Below are 20,893 nucleotides of genomic sequence, written 5' to 3'. Positions count from 1 at the left end.
AACAATAAACAAACCAGATATATAAGGAAGCAGAAGGATCCGTCAAGAACAACTCTATTCAGAATCTGTGAATCACAAATCCATAGAGAGAAAGGTTCTCTTACCTTTCTCAACTTGGGTTCTGTTCATTTCAAGATTCTGATTAAACCTTTCAAGAAAAATGGTAGAACAAACAAAGAAGAGATTCATTACAAGCGATGATCTAAAAAAACACAACCAACCTGGAGATCTATGGATCTCCATCCAAGGCAAAGTCTACGACGTCTCCCACTGGGTTAAATCCCACCCCGGAGGCGAAGCAGCGATCCTAAACCTCGCCGGTCAAGACGTCACCGACGCGTTCATCGCTTACCATCCGGGAACCGCATGGCGCCACCTCGAAAACCTCCACAACGGTTACCACGTGAAAGACCACCACGTGTCCGACGTGTCACGTGACTACCGTCGTTTAGCCGCGGAGTTTTCAAAACGCGGACTCTTCGACAAAAAAGGTCACGTGACTCTTTACACGCTCACGTGCGTCGCGGTGATGTTCGCGGCGGTTGTATACGGCGTCGTCGCGTGCACGAGCATATGGGCCCATTTAATATCCGCCGTCTTGCTGGGCCTTCTCTGGATACAGAGCGCTTACGTGGGACATGACTCTGGTCATTACAACGTGACGTCGACGAAGCCGTGTAATAAACTCGTCCAGCTTCTCTCCGGTAACTGCATCACCGGGATATCGATCGCGTGGTGGAAATGGACGCACAACGCTCACCATATCTCTTGTAATAGTCTTGACCACGATCCTGACCTCCAGCACATCCCTGTCTTAGCCGTCTCCAACAAGTTCTTTAAGTCGATGACGTCACGTTTCTATGGGAGGAAGTTGACGTTCGATCCACTAGCTCGGTTCTTGATCAGCTACCAACACTGGTCGTTTTATCCAATCATGTGTGTGGGGAGAATCAATCTCTTTGTCCAAACGTTACTTTTGCTATTCTCGAGACGTCACGTTCCTGATAGGGCATTGAACATAGCTGGGATTCTTGTTTTCTGGACGTGGTTCCCTCTTTTAGTATCCTTCCTACCAAACTGGCAAGAGAGAATCATCTTTGTCTTTTTAAGCATGGCCGTCACGGCGATTCAGCACGTTCAGTTCTGTTTAAACCATTTTGCGGCAGATGTTTACACCGGTCCGCCTAATGGGAACGATTGGTTTGAGAAGCAAACGGCCGGTACGCTTGATATATCGTGTAGGTCGTATATGGATTGGTTCTTTGATGGGTTGCAGTTTCAGCTAGAGCATCATCTGTTCCCTCGGCTACCGCGTTGCCATCTCAGGGGAGTTTCGCCTGTGGTTCAGGAGCTTTGTAAGAAGCATAATCTTCCGTACAGGAGTCTTTCGTGGTGGGAGGCTAATGTGTGGACGATCAGGACTCTGAGGAAAGCGGCGGTTCAAGCTAGAGATGTGACTAATCCTGTGTTGGAGAGTTTGCTATGGGAAGCTCTGAAATACTCATGGCTAGAAAAAAAACTGAACCGTACAGATCGGTTTTGGTTCGGTTTTGCATGGTGGTTAATTTCGTTTGTCATCTACTTTTCTAGTGGAAGAGATGTGTTAAGTTTTGGTTTTTTGATGTAACTCATCATCACTTGATCTCATAAAAATTATGTACTTAAATTTCATTTTGTGCTCAGTTATTATTATAATGTTTTTGACTCCTTTCTGATGTCTTAGATTTATATATTTCTCAAGCAAAACGTTGACACAATGCGTAATTAAATAAATACTAGATCTTGTCGTGCGGGTTTTCTTTATAAAATATTTTAGATTATGAAATAAAATATATCAATAAATTAATATAATTTAGTGTTATATATTATCTAATTTTATAATAATATTTTGTGGCGTATAATATTACTACTATAAATTTGATAAATTTTGTATTTTTGTAACAAAATTTATTTTGAAAATATTATTATGTAACAATATTGATTTACATAATTTTTTTTATTTCTAAATTTGAAATATATGTGGAAAAAAAATTAAGTTAAACCTACATAATAGAGAATTTGGTATATAATAATTAATTCAACCAATTAAATATAATTATTTAAATAATAAATCGAATTGGTTTTCAATTCAGGGGAATACACAAAAGTTAAGAATAGTATACTAAAGTTTTATATATACGATATGAATAACGATCAAATGTTTCATCTATGAAGGAAAATATAAATTAATTGTATTACATGGTAAAATCATTTAAAAGTATGACTTCTAAGTGATCTAAACTAAAAAAAAAAAATCACATATAAAATAAGTAATAATTTATGTGCTAAATAGATAGAATATGTTTATTTTTACATTACAAATACAAATGGATGTTTCCTTTTTAAAACATCTTTTAAAATATTTTTTAAATTTAATTTTGAAATAAATTCAATTTGAAATTATTATTATCATTAAAATATTATTAAAAGTATTTTTATAATTATAAATTTTTGTTTACAATCAAGACTAAACTAAAAATTTAGTTTCTAATTATACTTTGTGATAGTTTAATTTTTAAATAACTAGTTTCGAAAATATATTTAAAAACGAATCTAAAAGATATTTGGAAGATTTTGTTAGACATTTTTTTAAAAATTTATTAGTATTTCAAATAAAAATAAAAATATTAAAAGATATTATAATTAAGTTATGTAAAATTTAATAAATTTTCTAGGAATGGTCCAAATAAAAAATCACACATGAAAAAAATCATTTTAATAATATAAATATACCGTTACCAAAGCGAAGAAAATCTCAAACATGGAAGACAATTTAACCAATAAAAATTTTAGTTGTTCAATTGGAAAAATAATACTACTACATTTATGCTAATTATTACGTTCTCAGCATTGACTGCTGGATAATAAGGGAAACCAACCGCCGTACAGAGAAAGCTTCACCGTTCCAACGGTAACATGACACAGCTTCATCCTTCATAATATAATCAAACCATTCTCTTCACGGAGGGAGAGACTTTCTTAATTATCTAAAAATCTCATCTTCTGATATTTATCAAAAAATAAAATATAAAGCTCTGAGAAAAAAAAGGCCTTTAACTTGAATCATGGGAATGGATTTTGGCGACGGCCTTTCCTTCGCCGCCGTTGTCCCCACAGTATACAAGCGAGAAGACTATAAGCAAACAAAACACGACTCCATTTTCTCCAACTGGAAGGTTCTTTGCTCTCTCTCTCTCTCGCCCCTCTGTTTTTGATCTTAGTCTTGTCTGTTTATGAAAGTAGCTGAGACTCTCTAAACACAGGTTCTGATAGGTTCGGAGGATTGGGAGGATTTCAAGAAGGGGAAAGACGGTGTAGGTAGATACAGAGTCCAGAACTTACCTCGTAAATCTTGTCCTGGTCTGTATGAGCTAGGTGTAGCAGTCATTGACCAAGCCCGAAAGCTTGACTCGGATGATGTTCTCGCTGCGTATCTAGGACAAGCTGAAAGTGTTAGATCTAGGCTTCAGTCTTATGGACGATCCGGTGCTCATTTGCGCACTGTTAACAACAACAACCTTGATGGTTATTGTGAGTCTCCTCCAGATAAGAAGGCGGGTTTGTTTGAGGACATATTCATGAAAGATGGCTCGGTTGTCTATAGATGGGCTCCGGTAATTTATTATGCCTTCTTATCTTATTTTATCTATTTACTTCTGCTTAATAACTTTGATGTCATGTTAACGGACTTCTAATGTAAAATCAACTGATGATTAAGTGTATTGGCATATCTACCTTATATATTAGTTAGGATCCTTTTCAACTACCGATGTAGAGTCTCAAAAATAACTCGTGTGATTGTTTTGTCAGATGGGGTCTAAGAGGGAAGCTGAGGCAACGGAAGGGATGCTATTGAGCACGTTTGACTATGCGTGGAACAAAGGAAGCAACGGGGAGCGACGCCAGCTTGATTTGCTTAAGAAGCTCGGTGATCTCGAGTTTATTAGCAACAGAGAGTCACGGGTATCAGAACGGGTGCTCTTTCCTTTTCTTCAGAACCAAGTTTCATCAGAAGAGAGGAAGCTAAGCTGTGATGTTGTTGGTGAAGAGAAGAGTAGCAATTTACTCACTTCCATAATCAAACTCTCCCGATCTAGACCTCAGCCAGTTTCAGACAAACTTGATGAGGTTAATAGTTCTTGTTCTGATTCTGTTTGTGGAGTCATACTCGAAAATGGGGCTTGTTGCAGTAAAAGTCCGGTTAAAGGAAGAAAGAGATGCGTAGAGCATAAAGGTCAAAGAATCTGCCGTGTCTCACCGGTTAAACAACAGCCCGAGACTTTGGTCTACAGACAAGATTACAAACAAGAAGACACTGATGTTGTTACCTGTGGAGTGATCTTACCAAACATGGAGCCTTGCAGTAAGAGACCTGTTCCAGGGAGAAAACGGTGTGAGGATCACAAAGGCATGAGGATCAACGCTTCCCTCTTTCTTCTTAACCGGACAGACCGTGAGAAAACCGTCAAAGAAGAAGAAGAAGAAGTAGCTTCGCCTCGCTTCTGTGAAGCTACGACAAAGAGTGGTGCGCCTTGCACGAGAAGCTCTCCTAGAGGAAGCAAGAGGTGTTGGCAACACAAGGAGAAAGAGAATATTCATCCGGTGGTGGCCGGAACACAAGTAAGATGTGGTGTTAAAGTGTGTGATGGAGTGGTCTGTGAGAGATCTCCGGTAAAGGGACGTAAAAGATGTGAAGAGCATAAGGGAATGAGAGTCATCATCATCCCATCTTGACTTTTGGTTAAGCTCGCTGTCCCACCTAACTGCCAATTGTTTGTACTAATTAAACCGGTTTGTTTGTTTATTGTACCATTTTCTGTACCGAATTAATTATTATTTAAAATCAGTTAAACGTAAAATCAGTGATTATGAAATCACTAGACATTGATTGGTAACATGCTTAAGAATTGATTTGGCTAGTTAAGGTTATTAATCAGAAATGTTACCAAATTTTTTGAGTTTGTGATTCAATTACAATATGGTAAGGCTGAGTTACTATCTTCTTTACAAAATCAATAAATCAAATGTTAAATCAACATCAAAGAAAATTGCATGTGTTAGAGTTTGAGTTGACTTGAGTTAGTATTTTTTCAGCCGTCTACGGTTTTTAAGAATAATTAAAGAAATTTATCAACTTTTGATACATAATTGTCCAACATTTACTTTTAGTCAATTAAAAAAAAAAATCAGAAATTGTATACAACTATTTATTTGTTATTCAATATTTAAATAAAATTTACTATTTCTATTTAAATTATTATTTTTTGTATTTATAATTTTGTATATTTTAAATAATATTTTACTACAATTTGTACTAGTAAAAAGGTTAGCAATCAATTATATCATTAGTAATTATAATTTTTAGAAAATAGATATTGCAACTTATTTTTATCATCTTTATTTTTTATACATATCAAAATAAATTTTTTTTTATATTTATGAAATCTTTGAAAATAGTTGCATAATATTAAAACTACGATGTGGAATTTTTCCCTTTTAAAAATCTTTAATGTTACAACTTACAACTCTATATAGGTAGTCAACAATTTATAATTGGTGCATTTCCATAATGGGCTATACTAGGAACGTGAAGGCCTAACCATTAATGGACCGTCGAATAGTTTTCAATTGTATGTGTGTGTTAATTTTCAAAAAATTTCGACGGTCTCTATCGTTGAAGTTGATAAGTCCGATCAAAGTTATCCTTAGAGAATTTTCCTGGCCTATCCTCGCGTCGCGCCTTCTCGTCTTCTTCTCAATCTATGTATCAGCATATTCTTCTGCAAATCCCTTTCTGGCTCCTTTTTTTTATTGGCTTCTCTCCAAGAAAATATGATTACTGAAACCATGTTTGCTCTAGTTTAATCTTCAATCTCCATTTCCCTCGATGGCATTCCTTGTCCTTTCGCCGGAGATAACCACCGTCTCAACAAGAAGCTTCCCCGGTTCGAGTTTAAGACATGTGTTTATGAGAAAGAAGGTTACGGTTTCAGCTAGAGATTTGTCTGGTGTGAAGAATCAAAAATCAAGATTGTACGTGAAGTTCTCAGCTCCGGTGAAAGAAGACTGCCATATTATCAGAGAGGAAGACGATAAGCAGAGTTACTACGTGAATATGGGTCACGCCGTTCGTTGTCTGAGAGAGGAGCTTCCTTCCTTGTTCTACAAGGAGCCCAACTTTGACATCTACAGGTTTTAGAGATTCTCGTTTATTTTTCTTACATGTTCATGCTGGTCTCCTCTTCATTAGCTTTATTGCTGCTTGTTTGATGTGTTCTTTATTTAGCTCTCATTGTCTAATTTTCGTAGGGATGATGTTGTGTTGAGAGACCCTTTAAACACGTTCATGGGAATCGATAACTACAAATCCATATTATGGGCGTTACGTTTCCACGGAAGGATCTTCTTCAAAGCACTCTGCGTCGACATAGTTAGTATTTGGCAACCCACTGAGAACACTTTGATGATTAGATGGACTGTTCACGGGATTCCTCGTGGTCCTTGGCAGACTCGTGGGCGGTTTGATGGCACTTCAGAGTATAAGTTCGATAAGAACGGGAAGATTTATGAACATAAAGTCGATAACATGGCCGTTAACTCGCCTCCAAAGTTTCAAATGCTCAATGTTCAAGAGCTTGTTGAAGCCATTAGCTGCACACCAAAGCCAACGTATTTCGTGTTCAGAGATTCATCATCATCATGGTCGGAAACATATTAGTCTGTTGTGTATATAGCTCTTTTGTGTGGTTACAGATAGAGTTGAAATGTGTTTGAGACTAGAGTTTGGCGTGTGTAATAATGGAATAAACTCAATATATAAAATGATGTATACATGAATAATTAAATAAAACTAAGTAATGATAGATAATCTTAACTATCTACTGTTTTAATTATGACATGACTGCTACTCTCAGTTTTGGTTGCTTTTTTTTTTGCATGTATCTTGAACTTTGATGGTATCTCTTTTCTCTGTTCCCTATTTAAATCTTTCACAGAGAAAGATGAGAGATGAAACTCTTTTGGTCGCTGATTTTCTTCCAGCTTTTCTTCCCTGTTTGTGGGGCTTTTGATTCCGGGAAACAGTGATTTTCATGGCGTTTGCTTCGCCGGCTCTCGACTCTGGGATACAATGGCTATCTCAGCACCGTTATCGCCGGCTTAATCCCGGTTTTTTTCGGTTGAAATTGATCGATGCTTCTCGTTGTTCCTTGCTCATCTGCCTCTCGATCTAGCTTTCCGATCCTTTCCTCTTCTCCGTTTGAGCTATTTCACCTTCAAGCTTATTCTAATCATTAAAGGTGACCGTTGTTCATTCAGGAATCTCGAAGTAGTTGGACCGATTGTAGGCGTTTGAATATCCTGAAGCGAAGCTTCGATCTGTCAGTCTAGGCCTTCGTCTTCGATCCGGGTGAGAGTTTCTCGGTTGAGCGGATTCTCCTCGGTTCGCCTCTGCTGTTGGTGGAGTTCCGTCGTCGTGCTTCCTCGCTGACTCCGGTGGAAGACTGTGGTTGGATATCTTGACGCGTGTTTCATCGTTTGTCGACCGAACACGTGGTGGATGACTAACCATCTCTTCTTCAACGGATTTTTGCTTGCTGGGCTTACGGCCGCATGCTGTTTCTTTTTTCGGCCTCTTGGGCTTTTATGCTAGTTGGGCTTTGTGTTGGATCCTTAGTTTTTAATGTATGCCTTTTTTTGGACCTCTTTTGTTTACTTTGATTTTGTTTAATATACTATCAGTTGACACAAAAAAAAAAACAAAAAAACTTTGATGGTTTGCTGCGATTTGAAGTTAGTTTTTAAAAAAAGTTATTGTGACTACTATTAACAATTTGTACATTTTTATATAGATATACTCTAGCTATCACATAACCACCATCATTTAGATGGCAATGATGTAGTACACACCTGAATCATTGAAATTTAGATGGCAAAAATGATTTGGAAAAGAGATAAAAAGTTTGGGGCCAATGATTCTAAAATGGGCCAAAGCACGTGCACATCGGGGCAGGTCCGTTTAGGACAGCTAATACACAGGCCAATGCTGACCCCCAGCGTCGTTACTTTATGCGCAACTTGACGACGGTTTCATTCAATTCAAGTCCCGTTGACTAGTCTTTTTTTTTACAAGGTTGTTTCCGTCATATTCAGTCCCTAGATCCACCTCCAATTTAAGTTGTGGTTAATTAAATGCTTGCATAGAAACCTCACCATAAATAAATACATATAATCATTTAATGTGTTCATATAAACAACTACCGCATTAAAAGCCTATACCAAGACATGTGAAACTCTTCTTCTTTTTAACATATCTCTAGTACTATCTTCTAGCATTACAAAATTAAAATGTTTAATGTACATTTGACAAAAGAATTAATTTCAAAGTACTTTCAATTTATGATGTTTTTGTTTGTTTTAATTGATTGTATTGAACTAATCCGTTGATCAGGACAAATATTAGCCGAGAAACCAAACTAAGAAAATAGATAAATTAGATTAAAAAGCTTATATTAAAATAAATTAATAAATAACCGACAAAAATACATAGTGAAAAAAGTAGTAGATAAAATAATCATCAAACTAATCCGTTAAATCAGCACAAATATTAGCCAAGAAACCAAACTAAAATTAAATTAATAGGATTAAAAATCTAATCACTAGGAATACTATAGTATTGGGGTGTTATTGGTTTATATATTTTGATTGATTTAGAATTCCATATAGTATTTATAAATCCAAGTAAAATATGCAAATCCGGAGGTTTTCCTTCGGATTTGAGTCTTTGTATTTTTAACTAAAAAATCCAAACAAATCCATTCAAATCCATTATAAAATCAAATATATTAGTAAATCCGTACGATTGAATAACACTTGATTTGATACAGAATTTATGAATCATTAAACCAATAACACATGATTTTAATACAGATTTGAAAATCATAGAACCAATAACACTAGATTTAGTTCGGATTTTCAAATCCATTAAAATACAATAATTAATAACCTCTACTTAGTCTTAACTCGGAAGTTTATAGTATTAAAATAAATTAATAAATAACCGACAAAAGTAATAAATAAATAAAAATAGTAGTAGTAAAAGCATAGTGCGTCTTTCCCGAAGTCGTTTTCTAATATTCGTTTGAGAAAGGAAAATGGCATAGGGAGTCCTTGGAATCGCTTCTACTTCACTCACCTTCTCCTCTCTCTCTCTCTCAAGAGTTAGCTGAGCAGTCTCTCACCAGAAAAGCTCTAACCTCACATCACAATCTCCGAACTAACATTTTGATACGTAACCGTAATTTCTACTCAAAATCTTTTTAATTATTATTATTATTATTATTCCATCTGATCGTAGAGAAGAATCTCGAAATGGAGACGGAAGCTTCCGTGACGGAGAATCCAGCGATGACCTTCGACGAGGTTTCCATGGAACGCAGCAAGAGCTTCGTCAAGGCCTTGCAGGTTTCCTTTTCTTCAATCTATAAATCGTTGCTCTCTGCGTATTCTCTGCTTCTGTTTGATTAGATTCTTCAGAAATTGATCACAATAACATGATTTAGCTGAGCCAGATCCTTGATCTCCTTGTATGCTCTATGCTTTGTTGTCCATGATCTCTATTAGCTTTGGGCTTTTCTCCACCGTTGGATGTTAGTTAGCTTGTGATGCAGAGTTTCCATCTGGAGACGACTCAATAATCTTGTTATTTGATTGGTCCTTTACGTTTTGATTTAACAGGAGCTCAAGAACTTGAGGCCTCAGCTTTACTCTGCTGCTGATTACTGTGAGAAGTCTTATCTCCATAGCGAACAAAAGCAAATGTATGTTTTAAACCATCTCCTTTTAACTAATAATGATACCTATGAATGAATGATTATTTGTTAATGTATCTACTTTGTTTCTGTTAGGGTGTTGGACAATTTAAAGGACTACACTGTTAAGGCTCTTGTTAACGCTGTTGATCATTTGGGAACTGTGGCGTCCAAGCTTACTGATCTCTTTGATCAGCAGAGTTCTGATGTATCGACTATGGAGATGAGAGCTTCTTGTGTTAGTCAGGTAAGCGAGACTGTGACACACACTGATCTAAACGTTCTTAAGGTTTCTGATGATCAGTTTGTTTTTTGTCAGCAACTGCTTACTTGTCGGACTTATATAGACAAAGAAGGTCTTAGACAGCAGCAGCTATTAGCAGTTATCCCATTGCATCACAAGCATTACATTCTACCAAGTAAGAGTTTTTTTCTTGGCCCTTGTACTCAGTTACTATTCAAAATCTGAGTCTTTTTATTTGGATGATTTTAGATTCTGTTAACAAGCGGGTACACTTTAGTCCGCTGAGACGATCTGAATCGAGACAGAATCATTCTCAAGCTATCAGCCGCCTTCAACCTTCAGGTGTGTACTGTCAGCATCTTTGAGCTTGGTTTTCTAGTTGGTGTGAGATATTGAAACGGTTTTAAGTAATGTTTTGCTTGACTCATTTAGATGCGCCTGCATCGAAATCACTCTCCTGGCATTTAGGCTCAGATACAAAGTCGACACTGAAAGGAACAACCACTGTTGCACCAAGGTAGAGCCCACAAACAGCAGTTTTAGTACTGTTTGATTACTAATCAGCTAACATATACCTATTGTGCAGCTCCAAAGATTCAAAGGCCTTTGCAAAGACATCTGGAGTGTTCCATCTTTTAGGTATGAGAGCCAGGGAGTTGATAATGAATTAAACGTAGCATTTCTTCTAATTACGAAGTGATTTGGGTCATTTGAATGATACATTGAAACATATGCAGGTGATGAAGAGAACATTAAGCCTTTGGTCGGAGGTTCTCAGGTCTCAGGTGTTCCTGGAACATCCTCCATCACAAGGCAGACATACGGTGTTGCCCAGAAGGTAAAGTCTAAATGAATCATATATCGCGGACTAGTAAGCTGTGCTAAATGATGTATGTTGGTTTGTTGTTCCTCAGGATATGGAAGCTCCAAAACTCATGACGGGACACAAGTCACTTGACAACCCACGACGAGAGATCATTCAAGCACCGGTGAGGACCAAGAGCGTTCTATCTGCCTTCTTCGTGAAACAGAAAACTTCAAAGCTCAAAGCTGGTTACGTCTAGTGAAAACAACCCTCGAATGAAATTTCAATATCATCCAACCTTTCTTTGATTTTTACAGCACGTTCTCTTTTCATGTATAAATTTTCTTAGTTCCAACATCAATGTACTAAGTCAAATAAACATGGTCCCGTGATTAACAAAACTGTGTAGCTCAACAATAATAGTAATATGTTTTAAACAAGGCTTTGAAGTGTAAAGACTCGTTATTAGTTAACCTTTTGTATCAAACAGACAGCAGAGAACAAGATCCCTCGAGACATCACAAACATCTGATTCAAAGCTTAAACCGACACTAACTCAAGTCTTCAGAGTCTTCAGAGCTTCTCGGAATCCATACAGGTCCTGGATCAGATATCAGTATCTTGGAGCTGGACCAAACAAACACAACCAAAGGTTACAAAAGAGAATTCAAATAGTGTAAGACCAAAGTAGCTTTAGATTTAGATGTGACAGTCCAAAGATGCATACATACCTCTACCAAGTGTTGCTTCAGGCAGCCTCTCTACTGAGTACTTGCGCCCCGCCAAGTACATGATAGGCACACCAGGAACCTGTAAACCAACAGAAGATAACATACAAAGATTTCAGAAAAGGACATGTTTTTAAGAAAGTATCAAACTATCTTTTACCTTTCGAATCCTTCGCTTCAAGTCTCTATCACAAGTAGCCACCATGAAGCACTTATGCTGTATATAACAAGAACAAGTATCTCAAAGAAACATACAAAAGATAAAATATATACACCAAAAAAAAGTCTGGATACAAAATTCAAAAAAAGGCAAAGACGGAAGCATTACCTGAGTAACTCTGTCAACGAGGCAGTCATCAGCATATGTCCCTTTGTGTACACAAGGTAGTCTTTCGAAGCGCGGATCTTTAGCAATCCTACCAAACTTACACCAATTAAGAATCCACTAAACGCAGAAGAGAAACAATTGCACTAAAAAACACCTTGAGATCTTAAAAGCAAATACCTAAGAGCGACACGATACTTCTGGCCTAACTTCTCAAGCTCAGCCATGACGCAGTCCGTGATACAAGGAGTGCCTTCACACCCCCAAAATGATCAAAGGAGAGTGAGAATTAAGCATATATCTATCTATCTATCCATATCTAAAGACAACTACCAAAAGAATAAGTAACTCACATTTTGCGTTCAAGCAGAACATCATCCCCTGCTCTATATCAATCTATGAGTGCATCAAAAATTAGAACGAAAACGAGAGAGATTCCAATGAAGACAATAACACTGTAAAGATTCGAGCATAGCTCTGTGTGCACCTTGTTCTGGATAGAGAAGTTGATGAAGTTAGTATCCACCAGAACTCGGTAAGGAGGAACCATATTAGTGTTGTGAGAAAAGAACATCCCTGACGGAACATTCGGACTGATCCGAGATCCCAAAACAAAATCAATTCAAAATCTAAGTTCTAAGCAAAGACAAAAAAAAAAAAAAAATTACAAATTGGCACAAAAGGAGTGAGCTTTATTTAAGCTTACACGTTTCTGGGAAGTTCAGTGAGGTCCTTCTTGTTTGGATTCAGAACCTCTTCCTTGTAACTTAATTAAGAAAAACAATTAAATAACCGTAAAAACATAAACTTTCAATGTAAGAAGAGTCGCTTTGACTTACTGCTTCAAAGCTTTGTGGCTTATCGTCTTCTTCATGACAGCAAACTTCTGAGGTTTCTTCGCCTTTCCCATCGTTGAAAGCAAAGAGTAACAAAAGCCCTAGAACGAAGCAGAGAGAGAGGTTTTGGGGTTTGGTTCAAGAGGTATTAGAGACGGAGACCGACATCGGAGACGAGATGTTACATAATTTAACACTAATCAAAGTATAAGCCCAATAATGAAACCCGCAACATCATAATGGGCTTAATTTACAAGGCCCATATTAAATCTGAGATAGGGGAGGGAGAGAAGAGGAGAAACATCGAGATGCTTCAGAGTTGAGTAGGTAGTTATGGCGAGAATGATCTGGAGAGCTGAAGAAGAAAGATTTTTCTCCCTCCAAAAATCTTCTTCTTCTTCTTCGTCTCTCTATAAATTACGAAATGTCTTCAGATATTTCACCACTCACAGCAAAAAAAAAAAAAAAAAAAAGAATCTGCAATCATTCGATACCAGCAAAAAAAAAAAAAAAAAGAAAAAAAAATCTAAGAAGAAATTTGTGGATCGCTTTGGTGGATTTTTGTCGTGATTCTGCTACGACGACTCGAATCGGTTCTCTGTAAGCTCTTTTCTTTCTAACCCTCCGTTTCAACGTTTTTAGCTCAACAGTTAGTGTACTGTGGATCTAATTGATTTCATTGCAATTTAATTTAATTTCGATTTGTAATTTGCTGCAGCTGTTGTTATTGGGAGTTTTGGTTTAACTGAAATTGATCAAAGATGATGCCTATGTACATGAACTCATCACAGCCAGGCCAAATGAGACCACAAGGAGGATGCTGTTACGAAGGCTTTGGGAACTATCCTCATCACGTGACAATGGATGCGTCATCTCCTGCCTCGTGTGAACATTGGCCTACTCAGTCACCTTGTTATGGAAGCTGCGTCCACGGCAACTTTCCAGCCTACACTCCTTACTGGCCTCCTACTCCTTGTTATCCCCCGCAAGCGCCTTACCATACATGTTGGATGAACCATCCGGGGTTCCATTCTCACGCTCCCCCTTGTTACGTTCATCAGCCGTTTCCTGTTGGTTATCAACATGGGTTTGAGTCCGAGAAGGATGTGGCTGGGAAGAATCGATGTACAAAGTGTTCTGCCCAAACGTGTTCCCCGAAGAATGGAACCGGTGTTGTTATTGAAGAGCATGAGCCTGAGACTGAGAAACGAAGAGACAATGGAGAGGCTGTTAATGATGTCCGTCCTTATCCCATTGTTTGGGTTCCTCATGAAAATGCTAGGAATCAAGAGCATGGAAGTCATTATCAACCTCCTGCTTATGTTAAAGCTCCTGAGGCTGAGAGTAAGAAGATGCAGAAAGGTGGTGATCCTAAGTCTTGGAATGGTAGTTTTCCGTTAGACGAGAACACACTCAAGTCCTTGATTCAAAATCAAGACAGGAATAAGCTGCAGAACGGGAAGACCTTGGAACTACCTTTTGATTTCAACAAGCTGAAATCCTTACTGCAGGGTCAGGGTCAGGGTCAGGGTCAGGGTCAGACCCAGAGGAGCAAAGATCCGGGACAGCTTCAGTATCCTATCTTTTGGATACCATCTCAGGGGAAACAGGAAGACGTTGAAGCGTCTGAGAAAAAAGAGCGTGGCAACGAAGGGTGTGACTTGAAGTCTGTCTCCCCTGATCATCTAAACAACGGTCAATGCGACAACAGGAACGTTGTGGGCAATGCAGTCTCGGATGCGGAGGAGAAAAGTCTCGTGAGAAACATCCCGGTGGAGAGCCATAAAGAACCAACAAGTATTCCTGTCAAGCTGTTAGAAAACCATCCTCCAGAACCAGCCAGGAGTATTGTGAAGACAGAGCCAGCTGAAGACGCAAGAAAAGGGCAGCGTTCGTCTCCACCAAAAGCATCTAGGTTGCCTCCGGTTTGTCTGCGTGTTGACCCGTTGCCGAAGAGGAGAAGTGGTGGTTCCAAGTCTCTTAGCCCTCCTAGACGGAAGGAACAAACCTTAACGTCAGAACAGACCAAGGTCGCTTCTCCGCTGAGTTCTAAGATGGTTGAAACAAGGACCATTCCTGAATCTTGTAATGTAAAATGCGAAGAGGAGAAGCCAACAGGAACAGAAGAAGAATCAGTTGAAACCAAATCTGATGTGCAAGGAGTGACATTTGAGATATTCAAAACTTGTGAAGTTCAGGAGAATGAAGAGAAGCCTGCAAAGAAGACCTTCTCAGAAGAGGAAGCTGCTAAAATCATCCAATCTAGATACCGCGGATATAATGTAAGAAGATGGGAGCCAATTAAGAAACTGAAGGAGATAGCCACTGTTCGGAAGCAGATGAGTGATGTTAAAAAACGTGTTCAGGCGCTAGAACTATCCGCTGATCAGCACACTGACGGAAAGGAGATCGTAGTTCTGGGTGAAATGGTGATGAGCCTTCTATTAAAACTTGATTCTGTCCAGGTATGCATGAAAGACTAATTAATCTTTTGTGTTTATCATTTACACACTTCCATTGACAGAGGTCAATATTAGTTAATCCTACATGTTGTACTCGAAATTGTTGGTGATAGTTTTGTGAACTTATCATTTTTCTTACAGGGCTTGCATCCTAGTATTAGAGATTATAGAAAATCTTTGGCTAGAGAGCTCTCGGACATGCAGGAGAACATTGACTCCTTGAAAAAGATTAGTGTGGAAAAAGAACAAGTGGATACTACCTCACAGACCAGTGAACCTCTTGTGAACTTGGAGGAACGTCAGCTTGCAGAAGAGAACAAAATGGTATCTGATTCGAATACGGAGAAGGATTGTCCTGCTTCTTCCGAGGAACATCTTACGAGTCTCAAGAACACCACAGATGGACAGCTGGTGGCTGAAGCAGAAGAAGTAACTGGGTTGTCTGAAACCTTAGCGACGGATCCTGAGCCAGCGTCTGAAACAGGCGTGTGTGAAGCGGACTCGACAACCATTCCAGAGAAAATTGAAGCGCCTGAGGCTATGTTACCGATCAATCCATCATCAGCTGATGGAAATGAAATGACAGTGACGAATGAGGAAGACAAAGTCATGGTCAAGAAGTTGGAGGAGCCGTTGCCTGAATTGCAACAAGAGGTGGAAACGACCCTTGGCTCGGAAAATTCTTCCGAGGTTTCTGAAACTGTGGCCAACGGTTCTGAGAATGGCGACATAAAGAGAGACGATGATTCCGTATTGTCTTCAGAGAAAATTGAAGCGGTTGAGACTGTTCAACCAGTCGATTCATCGTCAGCTGATGCAAATGAAATGACAGTAACCACGGTAGAGAAATTGGAGGATCCCCTGCACGAATTGCCGCAAGTGGTGGAAGCAACTGGTGGATCGTATTTTGAAGGCGTGGACGAAGTCTCTGAAACTGTGGTCAGCGCATCTGAGATTGAAGACGGAAAGGGAGAAGACGATTACGTCTTGCCTTCAGAGGAAAATGAAGCGGCTGAGACTATTGGACAAGTCAATTCAACGTCAGCTGATGCCGATGAAATGACAGTAACCAATGTTGACGGAGACCAAGTCATGGTGGAGAAGCTGGAGGAGCCGCGAGTGGTGGAAACAACAGATGAACAAGCTTTTGAAGGCCTGGAAAATGATACCAAAGTCTCTGAAGCTGTGGCCAACGCGTCTGAGACTGAAGACAGAAAGGGAGACGATGATTCCGTATGGCCTTCAGAGAAAGATGTGGAACTGTCTGACCTACCTGTTGGAGTGATTCATGAGGAAGTGCAGCTTCTTACACAAGATTCATTATCATCCCCTGGAGAGGAGAAGACTGTAGTGGACCCGAGCAAGGAGGAGACTAACGTTGACCACTCATCCACTGGCATAGGCCAGGGGTCTGAACTTGGGATGTCAGAAGAAACAAAAAGGCTGATGGAGGAGAACCAACGATTCAAGGAAACAGTGGAGACGCTAGTAAAGGCAGGCAGAGAACAACTCGAAGTCATATCGAAATTAACAGGTCGAGTCAAAAGCCTAGAAAAGAAACTGTCACAGAAGAAGAGGACTCATGTTGGACGCCGTAAACCCAACCGTGGAAAGCAAACAACCAAACCAATGGCTGCAAGTTGTACTGATGCCATATAATGTAAAACAATTAATTTTGTGTGCTCTTGTCTCCACGTATCTTGTATCCATCTCTATATAAAAGTGTGTTTTTGAAAATTGCACTTCTGTTCTTAATCTACTTGTAAATGGAAAGTTCTCTCTGTCCCATTTCATTCTATTTACCGGAAGCATTTCCTCATATGGTCTGAATTCAGAACTAAGATTCCAATTCAGCGCGTGTATCTCTAGGCCCAAATACCGGCCCGTTAGTATTTTGGTCGAGGCCCCGTAAGTGGTACAGTTAAAAGATGTACTATGAAGTTTATTATCACCCATGGCCATTCATTATGAGTTATTTGTGACTAATGGTACTTTATACTACTTAGGGAGTGTAGGGAGGGGGACCATAACACGTAGTAAATTGCATGTCTACTATTTTATTACATTTACTTAGACCCAATTTTGAATTCATTTTGGAGAAAAGGCAATGAGTGTGTGTGTGGCTCATGCGGACATAGCCATCCTTTTCATGTTCATTTTTTCTTCTTTCTTCTTTCTTCTTTCTCATTTCACGTTTCATTGTCTACTAGCCGTCAAAAACATTCAATCTATTGTGGTCCCCTTTCACGTCCCAAAGTCTTCTTTTTTTTTTGTTTGTTAACAAGGCCATTTACACTCATCTCCATGATCTCTTATATGTTGTATGTTTTCTCATTACAACAACAACAACGTTGGAATCAAAGTTAATTAACATGTGCAAGAGAAAAGAGTAAGTAATGATCTACTCTCACTCTCACCTAATCTAAGGTTAAAAGTGCTGGTCATAATAACATTGGAGCTGTAGTCTAGCATTAAAAGGACCAGGAATCTTGAAGCATGGTCATTTTTCTGATACGAATGATCTTTTAATTTATTTTAATCTTTCCTTAAAAACTCCCATTTGACCTCATAATGGCTCTATTAACCTACTCTCAATCCCTAAGCTTACTAGCACAAGGATGTTAACTCCATGTTTATCAATATTTGAGTTTGTTATTCCATTTCCATCTTGCCTTGTAAAAGCTTCCGTTTGATTCATTATTCATGTCTAAACAGTAAAAACACATCAAACACCGTTGTATTTTGTGAATAGTAAATGCTGTCAAATATAAAAATAGTATTCAAATTTATAAATATTTATTAATGTTAACGGTGAATTAAATTTTGTTATAGCAGTAAAAAACTATCTGAAACCAAATATAAATTCAAATTCGGAAATAGTTTTTTTCTAAGAAACGAAATAATTTTCCGGTAAAAATAATAGGAGTAAAAAAAAGGGTGACAAGATTTCACATGTAATAGTATTTATACCAATCACACGCATCCTCTCTGTCTCTGACTCTGAAGAAGAAGTATCATTGAGATATATTACCCCTTGCAGTAAATAAAAATCTATGAGCTTTGTTGGGAAAAAGAAAAGTCAGAGTTAACTCGTAACCTTTGTCGGGAGAGAGAGAGTAATCATAAGCTTTTGGACATTTAAAACCAAATGACTTAAATCATTCGATTAAACATTCGTACCCCTCAAAGAAAGATCCAACATTTTTAAGGATAAGCCCACTGTAATCCGAAAGAAGATAGGAACAAACAAAGATAGACGACGACGACGACGACTTTAGAGTGTCGAGACAAGAAACTGTAGGCTCCAAACAAGAGACAACACAAACATCCTCATTAATCCTACATTCCCCGTCTGAAGAAGAAGAAGAAGACAATTCTCCATTTTAAGCAGGAGAGATGGAGAGAGAGTGTGAAGAAGGAGGAGACACTGAGAGAAAGCTGAGACGAAGTTTCTTGGTGGGTAATTGCAGTAAAAGAGCCGGTCCTTCTACTCCTCCACCCACGTGGCGGCTCGGTCTTTCACCGCCGCGACTCGGAGCTTCCTCCTCCAAGGAGTTCTTGGTGTCTTCTGATGTTTCCGTCAGGAAACTGTGCGCAGAGCTGTGGGAAACAGAGCATTTCCGGCCTCCGGTTGGTCTGCCACGGTGTCGACGACGTGATTCCGATGTTGAATCACCTTGTGATCATCAGGTAAACCATTTCAATTGAATCTGTTTGGCGGGTTTATAAAAGGGTTTTAATCTTATTAGTGGGTTGCTCGTAAAGTTTTGATCTTTACGGTGAGTCATTAGAACAACCTCCACCGGAAAAAAATCTCATGCGCTGTAAAGTTGTGATCTTTATGATGGGAACTACTGGACTAGAACTCATCACTCATGTGTTGTGTTGTGTATGTGTGTGTTTTTGATTTGCAGCCACCAAGTAGAGGTACTAGCTTGAGGAGACAGATTGATGATCATAGACTTGTTCAGAGACATGGCGACTTGTTGCAACCAATCACTCCTTCAAGTTCCAGCAACCATTCTTTGGAGGTTAGAAAAATAAAAAAAAAAGATTAGTCTTTTAAAACTTGTCTTTTTAAGGCTGTGTTTTGATTAATTTTATTTTGTAGGTTGTGAAACGTAAACCAGCGTTTAGTCAGACCGGTTCGTCGATGGCTGCTAAGTCTGCTAGCTACGGTTTAGGTTCGTCTACGAAGCTTCTCAAGGTGCTAAACCGGATATGGAGTCTGGAAGAACAGAACACTGCGAACACCTCTTTGGTCAAAGCTCTAAAAATGGAGTTGGATGAATGTAGAGCTGAGATCAAGGAAGTCCAGCATCGGGAGAAGCAGAGTTATAGGAGAGTATGCAAGAAAAAAGAGGAGGAAGAAGAAGAGATAAAGGATGTGTTGAGATCCATGAAGAAGGAGTTGGATGAAGAGAGGGAAGTTAGAAAGAAGTCAGAGAGTATGCACCGGAAGCTAACAAGAGAGCTTTGCGAAGCTAAGCATTGTTTAACACAAGCTTTGAAAGATCTTGAGAACGAGAGAAAGGAACGTGTTGTTGTGGAAGATCTCTGCGATGAGTTTGCTAAAACGGTTAAAGATTATGAAGATAAGGAGAGGAGGAGAAGGTCACATTCGAGTCAAAGTGATTCAGGTTATATTCATCAAAGGGTTTGCTTGAAAGAACTCGAAGAAGGACTCAAAAGGCGATCAAGAAGAGATAACAAGCTGCAGCTTAAGAGGTCTGATCAAGTTAGTAAGCTATCTCTGTCTTCTGAAGGAGACAAGATTCATCCAGAGACTAGTACTCCAAGGAATGTTGACGATTTAGAAATGTCTACAACTTTCTCGAAGAATGTGATGGTGAGAGAGGAAAGTCGTAGTCTGAAGGATAAGCTGATGGAAGCTCGTGTAGAGAGTAGACGTTTACGTTCTTTGAAGTCTACTCCAAGTCATCCGGTTCAAGCTTGAGGAGCCATTTGATAGAAAATCTTGTCTTGTCATATTATGCTTTGCTAAATTTGTATTTGAAAAATTAAACATAGGGTTAACCGTGTGCTAATTGTTATGGATTCTCTTAATTTTCGTTCTAAATGGTAAATAGACAAGTCAACGATGTGTCGGTAATTGCGTTTGCAAATAAGATTATGTTAAAAGAGAATATAACCAAGAAGATTATGTTAAGTTTCTAATTAATGACAATATCTACTGCCATTTTCTTTCCTACTATGTTTTTCCATTTTTATAACATTGTTTCCATAATCGTCCTTTGAAGTAGAACTAGGGTTTTTGCTGCTACATCTATATAAACCACTTCAAATAATCTTCTTCTTCAAACCATTAGCTACTTAGCTTATGAGCTCTTTTTATTTAGTCTTTTCGTTTTTGTTTCACTATTTTTTTGTACTATTGTTTTTTAGAGTGTAACCGAAGGAGCTCCCTTCGTCCAAAACGAAGAGGACAAGATTTAAGGAAATAGAAATAGAAAATCTAATTGTTCATGGATTCCCCTATTAAGTGCTTGAATAATGAGCACTTTATAAAGGGTTTGCATGGCCTCTTAGATCTTCTCTCTTTCTCTACGTATATATATCCTTCTCTTCTCTTCGTTTGGATTGAAGGGAGCTCCTTTTATTTTTCTTTTGTATATAGCATATAT

At 38.5% G+C, this 20,893-nt stretch overlaps 7 protein-coding genes across 7 annotated transcripts; 6 read left to right on the top strand and 1 right to left on the bottom strand.

Annotated features, from left to right (window-relative positions):
- The first annotated feature begins 6 nt into the window (after nucleotides 1-6).
- On the top strand, nucleotides 7-1,762 carry LOC106320935 (delta(8)-fatty-acid desaturase 2-like). The gene has a single exon (XM_013759277.1). It carries the CDS (start codon nucleotides 161-163, stop codon nucleotides 1,625-1,627), a length of 1,467 nt encoding a protein of 488 aa, XP_013614731.1. The 5' UTR covers nucleotides 7-160; the 3' UTR covers nucleotides 1,628-1,762.
- A 1,098-nt stretch (nucleotides 1,763-2,860) lies between these two features.
- Nucleotides 2,861-4,892, top strand: LOC106320936. The gene is made up of 3 exons (XM_013759278.1): nucleotides 2,861-3,215; nucleotides 3,303-3,653; nucleotides 3,850-4,892. Exons 1-3 carry the CDS (start codon nucleotides 3,105-3,107, stop codon nucleotides 4,771-4,773), a joined length of 1,386 nt encoding a protein of 461 aa, XP_013614732.1. The 5' UTR covers nucleotides 2,861-3,104; the 3' UTR covers nucleotides 4,774-4,892.
- Nucleotides 4,893-5,750: 858 nt separating this feature from the next.
- On the top strand, nucleotides 5,751-6,916 carry LOC106320934. The gene is made up of 2 exons (XM_013759276.1): nucleotides 5,751-6,231; nucleotides 6,349-6,916. The coding sequence occupies exons 1-2, from the start codon at nucleotides 5,927-5,929 to the stop codon at nucleotides 6,755-6,757; spliced, it is 714 nt and encodes a 237-aa protein (XP_013614730.1). The 5' UTR covers nucleotides 5,751-5,926; the 3' UTR covers nucleotides 6,758-6,916.
- A 2,226-nt stretch (nucleotides 6,917-9,142) lies between these two features.
- On the top strand, nucleotides 9,143-11,341 carry LOC106320931 (protein ABIL1). Its single transcript, XM_013759273.1, has 10 exons — nucleotides 9,143-9,334; nucleotides 9,400-9,501; nucleotides 9,775-9,857; nucleotides 9,945-10,095; nucleotides 10,168-10,267; nucleotides 10,342-10,434; nucleotides 10,525-10,609; nucleotides 10,679-10,731; nucleotides 10,830-10,930; nucleotides 11,007-11,341. The coding sequence occupies exons 2-10, from the start codon at nucleotides 9,409-9,411 to the stop codon at nucleotides 11,154-11,156; spliced, it is 909 nt and encodes a 302-aa protein (XP_013614727.1). The 5' UTR covers nucleotides 9,143-9,334; nucleotides 9,400-9,408; the 3' UTR covers nucleotides 11,157-11,341.
- A 4-nt stretch (nucleotides 11,342-11,345) lies between these two features.
- LOC106320932 (rRNA-processing protein FCF1 homolog) lies at nucleotides 11,346-12,944 on the bottom strand. Its single transcript, XM_013759274.1, has 9 exons — nucleotides 12,790-12,944; nucleotides 12,657-12,716; nucleotides 12,438-12,543; nucleotides 12,304-12,346; nucleotides 12,131-12,203; nucleotides 11,954-12,041; nucleotides 11,786-11,842; nucleotides 11,629-11,707; nucleotides 11,346-11,524 (listed from the first exon to the last, which is right to left on the bottom strand). Exons 1-9 carry the CDS (start codon nucleotides 12,858-12,860, stop codon nucleotides 11,511-11,513), a joined length of 591 nt encoding a protein of 196 aa, XP_013614728.1. The 5' UTR covers nucleotides 12,861-12,944; the 3' UTR covers nucleotides 11,346-11,510.
- A 322-nt stretch (nucleotides 12,945-13,266) lies between these two features.
- LOC106320937 (BAG family molecular chaperone regulator 6) lies at nucleotides 13,267-17,067 on the top strand. The gene is made up of 3 exons (XM_013759279.1): nucleotides 13,267-13,386; nucleotides 13,505-15,251; nucleotides 15,390-17,067. Exons 2-3 carry the CDS (start codon nucleotides 13,548-13,550, stop codon nucleotides 16,905-16,907), a joined length of 3,222 nt encoding a protein of 1,073 aa, XP_013614733.1. The 5' UTR covers nucleotides 13,267-13,386; nucleotides 13,505-13,547; the 3' UTR covers nucleotides 16,908-17,067.
- A 1,328-nt stretch (nucleotides 17,068-18,395) lies between these two features.
- On the top strand, nucleotides 18,396-20,361 carry LOC106320933 (uncharacterized protein At5g41620). The gene is made up of 3 exons (XM_013759275.1): nucleotides 18,396-18,938; nucleotides 19,163-19,279; nucleotides 19,360-20,361. Exons 1-3 carry the CDS (start codon nucleotides 18,645-18,647, stop codon nucleotides 20,203-20,205), a joined length of 1,257 nt encoding a protein of 418 aa, XP_013614729.1. The 5' UTR covers nucleotides 18,396-18,644; the 3' UTR covers nucleotides 20,206-20,361.
- The last annotated feature ends 532 nt before the right edge of the window (nucleotides 20,362-20,893 follow it).

The sequence above is a fragment of the Brassica oleracea genome, unplaced genomic scaffold, assembly GCF_000695525.1.
Source record: "Brassica oleracea var. oleracea cultivar TO1000 unplaced genomic scaffold, BOL UnpScaffold01139, whole genome shotgun sequence".
Taxonomy (NCBI): Eukaryota; Viridiplantae; Streptophyta; class Magnoliopsida; order Brassicales; family Brassicaceae; genus Brassica; species Brassica oleracea.
The sequence above is the reverse complement of the archived record's forward strand: the minus strand, read 5'-3'. Positions and strand labels throughout refer to the sequence as shown.